This window comes from Opisthorchis viverrini, assembly GCF_000715545.1.
Source record: "Opisthorchis viverrini unplaced genomic scaffold opera_v5_79, whole genome shotgun sequence".
Classification (NCBI taxonomy): domain Eukaryota; kingdom Metazoa; phylum Platyhelminthes; class Trematoda; order Opisthorchiida; family Opisthorchiidae; genus Opisthorchis; species Opisthorchis viverrini.
In genome coordinates, this window is record NW_008751737.1 from 459,532 (window position 1) to 466,732 (window position 7,201).

The 7,201-nt window shown below is 45.9% G+C and overlaps 1 protein-coding gene across 1 annotated transcript in view; it reads right to left on the reverse strand.

The window, feature by feature from the left end:
• Positions 1-1,740: 1,740 nt before the first annotated feature.
• T265_04732 (hypothetical protein) overlaps positions 1,741-7,201 on the reverse strand; it is a gene marked incomplete at both ends in the record, with an annotated part of 25,184 nt that continues 19,723 nt past the window's right edge. The window contains one exon of the mRNA XM_009169545.1: positions 1,741-2,539. Coding sequence (XP_009167809.1) covers positions 2,373-2,539 — 167 coding nt within the window. The remainder of the gene's footprint in view (positions 2,540-7,201) is intronic.

Below are 7,201 nucleotides of genomic sequence, written 5' to 3' on the forward strand. Positions count from 1 at the left end.
TACACGGTAAATGAATGAAAATACCAGGCATTGGTATCACTGAGGCGATCTTCTTGATAACGAATGCTGAGTAAAAGAAAGTGAGCAAGGGCTAACACTGTGTCCGCAGACAGCCAGGTTTCTTAAATACAATCTGACCTGAGGCGTGGACCACAATGCAGTAAGCGAAACTGCGATCAATCACTTAGAGTCATTCTCTTTGGGCACAGTGTCAGGTGCTTGTACTGCCAGAGTATCAGTGCGATCGAGTGTTGTTCTGGTTCCACACATGCGTTAGTAACTTTGTCTTGATCAAGGGCTTATTGTCGAATAAATACTACATGAAGGCGACGGCAAAAACGCTGTGACGCGACGCCGGTGGCTACCATAATCGCTGTTTGATTAAGCGAAAGTGTGGTATGCGGTGTAAGGTCACGAGACTGTTATTCGGTTCCAACCGTGCTAGGAAAGTCGAGTTTTACAAAGCATACAATTACAGGACACGCCAGGATTTAGGTTTATTGGAAATAGCGGTGATCATATGCAACAAATTCCGTGCTGTTCATAACCGACCACAAGTGATCTTGGGTATCCTCATCAAACACATATTGAATTTCAGCACAAATGAATGTGGCGCTTTTTGCTACACACGCAACTGCTTTCGAGATTTACGTTTTGACAGGATTTTACCAAATTAGTGAAAGTTGCGCGCATTCTGTGAAGCTTGATACGGCTGCACGCGTGATATCGACCGCCATGCATGGTGCGTACATTTCACGGCCGCATTACTACTCTTTCAGGGCCTGATGACCCTAGAAATCTAAATGTTGACTGAACGAATAGACTTGAGGTAACAATTTGACGTTGTCCGATAGCTAGCGTTCTTTTCCTTGAGTACGTTTCAACGTTTCCGTAATAGTTTGGTGAAAATGAGTACACAACGGTGAAACCCTTAGCACAAAATCTCACGTATGGACTGCTCCCAACCGGTTGCGAGAAATACTTCGATACTTGGAGAACATCCTCATTATCTCTCAACTTGAAATTATATATCTGACGCTGTGAGTCACTTGATAAATACACTGCGTTCAGTTTTGACCGTGATCGGTCGTACTGAGCTGGTACACTTTGCCGTCGTCCTAGTGTTGAAAACCCCATGTTCTGTGAATGTTTGTTGAACCCATCTTGAGGGATAGGAAGAACTGAATCTACATTGGACCCAACGTGCTCCAACCCCCTCCCATTATATGTACAAACACTGGTCGCCCATCCAAACTTATCCAGGCTCGTTCGTGCAACGTTTTCGGTTCACAGAAGTGAACGAATCCCGAGGATTTTCTGGGCTATTGGCCTGTGAGCCGAGCTCAGTAATTGGCTGGAGAGGACATCATCGGTGAGTGAGTGGACCGATCAACAGCCAATAAACTCACCCAAACAATCAATATTCAGACAGACGCCATCCCGAAATCTATGTTCTCTTGATGTTCCTTTCAGACAGCATACCAACTCTGAAATTAGAAGAATGAGGGTCCTTACGGCCTCTCCAAAGAGAGAAAGCAAGGCAACCGGGTAAGAATCGGACCGCTCCGATTGCTACCGGACGATCGTCCATGTGGTTAGACACGACAACCGGCTGATGTGTCATGTAGTCTTGTTGCTACAATACGTACAGAAATTGAAGCCTATGGTCGGGGTAGGTCGAGCAAGCCGTTCTGAAATTCCATCCATAAGAGACGTCATTCAGTGGGGGGGGGGCTTTCAGGAAAACATAAATGTAATTCACAAAAGTAACAGTCAAACTTCGGAAGTTGTGGATAAAACAACCGGCAAATGGTAGCGGTAAATGCAAGGATCATGAAAAGGCGACTGATAGGACGAGAAAATGAAACAAAAAGAACAACTGCGTCTGAGATCAGCTGAAATGTGCACCAGCAAACGATTCAGCATTTGAAGCGACAGAGAAATTCAATTCTAGCATATCCTAGGCGCTTGTTGTCCATGATGTAGTGCACAGGCGGTCATTCTGCACATCTGTACATCGCAGTCGGAAATTAAAAACCACAGTTTAAAAAAAACCGAAACCACAGCAGTGAAAAACTACACTGAATCCTAGAAAACGACGAAAACAGGGGTGAGGGGGGTGGGAGACAAAACTAAGACAAATGACATGATTGTATCAACCCCGTAGCAAACAGACAACGGGCGATAAGTCGCGATTCTGTACAACAGCTGTGCTCGAACGATTGCAGTATCGACAATGAGGATAATGAAAGTAATAATAGTAATAATTCGTAATAATCAATTATTGCACTGTAGATAATGATATATCACAAGTGGTCAATGCTAGGTGAACTAGACTGGCGATGGAAGCAGAGAACAGAGACGAATAGTAACTAAGCATAAAATTCCCGCGTCGGTGTCCGATGATAGTTCATATTCGGAAGTTTCTTGGATTCATCCAATGCGTAAGAACCTTCGTCCTTTTTGCGCAGACGATAAATGCAAAACAGAATGAACAGGATGAGGAGCAGCAGAATGGCAACGGCACTTCCGACAATACCTGTGAAGGAGAGAAGTATAACGAAGCCATGTAAACAGGTCAAAGAGTGAAGACTGTCAGTCATAAGGGCAACATAGCGACTGGTGTGCGAAATAAGTATATGTATGATTGCTTTGTGCGAGGACTTTAGCGCCAAGGGAGATAACAAGGTTGTAATCCTGAAAGATCCCAAGAATGAATCGAAGATAAGGTTAGGCGAACCGGTGCTCGGAATGAGTCGTCTTCTGGCCGCCACAAACAGTGACAATGGTGAAACAGTTGGAGCAAAGCAGAAAATCTGCATGCTAATCAAGGCAACACACAGCTAACTGTTGATGGACGAGGAGATTTTGGAAGTACTGTGCTAGAAGTACGGTACAGTCTAGAAGTACTGTACAGCTGTTTCGCCCCTATTGGGAATCATCAGTAGTGCACATCTCGTGGAACTCAAGGGGGTTTCGAACCCGTGACATCCTGGTTAGTAGATGCTCGCCTAGGAGGGGCTAACCAGCATCGTGATTAACTCGCAACCAGGGAAGATATAAAGCCACTTGCCGTTAAAACAAGGAATACCTATCATTGCTCGAAGTACTGACTGGCTCCCCGAGTAGCAACTGCACAGCTGCCTGTATTATATAGGAGACGGCCACGTGCGTGCTTCTGTCGGATAAGAGGTAAAGATTGGGTCAGTCCATCTGAAGTAATTAGACAGAGGTTTTGTGTGTGAGGAGGCGGACAGGAATAGTCTCGAGGCTACGCAGCCTGATTGTCCTGGGCCAGGTTTTTGGTAATTGGTACACGACCACAAATGCAATGACGAGCTGCGCGTAGATAAGGTGGGCTAAAATGGAACTTTGGACTTAGCTCCTACCCCTCAGAGACCGCAACTTCGAGCGGCTCTTTTCCAAGTCCGCTTAAACATCATCATCATTGACAGCATGAAATCAGTGCTCAACACTGATGTTTCGCCACCGTAGAACCATGATTTATTTGAAAGCCTTATTGTGAAGAAAAAATCAAGACGGACGGCGAAGGGACCTATTGCCAGCCTACCAAAATTATCCCGAGGTGTCTAAACCTCCAGACACTCATTCAGGCAATCTGGATAGAAACCGACAACAAGAACGCCATCGACATCGGTTAGAAGCGTCTTCAACCAGGCGCAGTGGGGATCACGTGGTCCTCAGCCTGGAAGACGAGTAGCACCGACAGCACCCAAACGTTTCGTAATCTTTTTCGTACCCCTATGCCAGATCAAGGTTTGGCCACCACTCTGAATTAAACAAGGAAAACAGCACTATCTACGGCTAACGATGGTTTGGCATGTGCAAAACATGGCCAAACCAGCGTAGTTTCTTGACATATTGTTCGACAAAAGTCCCTTTAGCAAAACTAAACACCACTTTCCTAATTGTCTCGTTGCGGATTCGCCAGCACCAGCCTACATCAGCTGTGGCTCTGTGACAATGGTTGTTGGAGACCTGAAGACTTCTGAGCTCCGCCGGTCGAACAAGTCAAGTGCCACAGCCATACAACAAAACAGCCCATACTGTAACCTGATACACACGTCTCTCGAGATTCGAGACTAAACATATTCTAATACTCGAACATAAACGTACCAGACGTAATTGGCTTGTAACCAACTTACTGACACCGGAACCAGTAAGCCTAAACATCTGCTCGAGTTGTACAGGTACCTGAATAAGATAGAATTTGTGGAACAACCGCGCTCCCACGCTGTATCACCTGCGAAGCACCGATGGGTAAGCTGGAGTACGCCTGCCCTAATTTATGACTACGCCCCTACTGCATCTCTGTCGCCTGTTTATCCATGACGACAGCCTTCGCTGGATACGTTATTGTGCCGGAGAAAGGAGGTATTTTATTGAAACGTGAGTGAATCGACGGACAACAATTGCGGTGCAAGGGCCGATTGTAATGGCATCGTAATTAGGCGGGTTGATGACTTCCAAGAGACCTTTGTAAGCCCATCCTTAAGGTTCACATGGAATTCACAGGGCCACCAGCATCCGGTCCCACGAAAACCGTTTGTGTTATCATAAATATGCACAGGGGTCCAGTGGTTTACCGGTTATTGACAGGCGAATACGTACCACATACCAGTTAACCATACTATACTGTATAGTATGAAATGATTATCTATTACGCCAGTGTGATTGCCTTAATAGGACAGGCCTTGCGTGTTCACCAGCCTACCCACCGGTCCATCTGCCAAGCGCAACCGCATGGAGCAGAGGTATGTTTGTTCCACTTTTCAATCAATGAGTGCTCGACACAGTGGCCTTAAGGATGACGACACCACTTACGGAATGATTTATGAGATACCGACACATCATTTATTATCACTTTCATTAATGGGCAGGTGCTGGTAACATTTGCATGGTGCTATCCAGGCGAGGTGCGCAAACTTAAAGGAACTGACTAACGACTCGGGTAGGTTGGTGATAAACAAGCAACTGGTGCGTGCGCCCACTGTTACACCATCGTGCTTAGGTCGGTTGGTTGCTTGCAACACGCCCCTATACATTGGTCTGCCTATCTGCGTCAGCACCAAAAGCTTGCACACAGCATCATAATCGGCCCCTTGTCCTTCCTACTATGCGCAGGTGTGCAACAATTGGACCGCTGTTTACCGATAAATCCGGCTAAATGTCACCTGTAGTGTACGTACATCCATAGTGTATATATAGTAGTATGAATGTAGTAGTATTTCTGAACAAGTGACTAAGCGATATTTTCACCAAATGAAATACGCCAGACGTTTTATCGTTTTTGTGCATCTGCGTCAGAAAGACCACAGCGTATGTTATCGGTTGACTGAGCTAACGGGATAAATCAAGTAGCCGTATAAAAATAATAAAAATGGATCGTTCAGATGTAGCACCCCTTGGGTGCCTAGCTGTCATGCCACCTGAAGGAGACACGAGGCTAGGATACTGTCAGGCTGCCCAAGCCTAAACAAGGGAAGTCGAGATTCACCTGTCTGACTCAAACCACAGACATTTCGGTCGGTAAATTCGCGTTCTAACCACTAGGCCCTTTCGCCCCCAGACGTATAGTTTTTCTCACACACCGTAGTAAACGGCTATGTTGCGGAATGCATGCCGCAAAGACGTACCTATACAGTATAGTACTTACTCTACGGCGAATTTAAGTGGAGGAGAGTATTTCAGCACCATTACTACCCTAAACTGCTGCTGCCTATGAAATACGGACAGCAAAGCCATAACTGTTACAATCGTAGAGTGAGTCACTGCACCTCAGATTGCTTCGTTTGGTCGTGGGTTAGACTCATTCGTCCATTTTGTCGGGTATGGCTTTTGTGCTGGTCTATTTGTTTGGCCTTCGAATATGCAAGTGCGAGTGGCCGGGCAGGAAGATTATATGGCTGTCGGTAACCGTCATACGGTTCGCACGCCAACTCGGTAGCATTGTTCCATATCTCCTTCGTTGCACGTAAAATTCTTTACTGGAAAGAAGGCTCGTCCGGTTGGTAGCGTCACTATCGGGCCCGTTTTGCGGGAGACCCGGTTGTCAGCCTCGAGCCCACCACGACCTAGTGGGACACCATCGACAAGGGCCCGCGTACAACAGCTGTCACATGGTGGTCGACAACTTCATTTAATAATGAGGGAGAGGTGAGTCATGCGACGTCCTACAGTATCATGAAGCCCTAACGCACCATAGCTGGGCTTTCCGGCTTTCAGTGTGCGGCAGAGTCATAGGCAAGTGCCAACATAGCACACCGTCTGCTTCCAATAGATAATTACTCAGCAAGTCATTGCAAATAACAAACAAGGTTATCGAGAATTTCAGACAAGTAGCGCATACTCCGTGGTGTCAGGGACCCTTGTACCAGTACACTATTGATGCTCACCAACGTGGCAGCCGAGTAGGCGTTTGTCACAGCGTTCAGCTTTCGATGTTCATGCAGTTATGTTTTGCAGGTAAAAAGTTATTCCTTGAATGCGTATTCTGGAAACACCATGGTCATGATGCATTAAGCACAAGTTTCCAAAATGATTTCGAAATAAGCAAACTAAGGACCAAAGACAAGAGCTATGCATTGGTTGAAACGAGGTCAAAAGAAGGCTTTGAGGTTAAAATGCCCATACGTGAGTCCACGGTAGCTTTGGACCAGTTGAACAATCTTTGATTACTTATCGGGAGAGCTGAATTGAAAAAGGCGATTGCAAAGTACAGTGTCCACATTGAGTGAAATTATTGTGTCCTGACCAGCAGCAACTGTATCCCATGTATTCAGTAACAACTCGAAAGGCGGTTGTTTCCGGTACAAACTAGGAACCCTCAAAGTTAAAAATACTTCGAAGAACTGTAAGAACGAGCTTAAAGAAACGGTGTTATGCAACCACACGTACATGAAACCGACTTTATAAGGTTCCGGATAGCCTTCGGGCTTCAATAATCCATGATGAGGTCTACGATGAATCCAAAAAAGGGTGACACCGGTCGAGTTTCCAACAACCTCAGGGGTGATGCGTTACGTCTAGACCATCATCTTGGAACAGTGGTTCCATGAGACGCTCAATACGACCACCTAATTGGAACTGTGAGTTTTTTTTACCGATACGTTCTTTCAACCGATTCAAAGCTGCGATTGAGTGTGAATTCCCCCCCCCCCAAAAAAAAAATCTTTCGAGT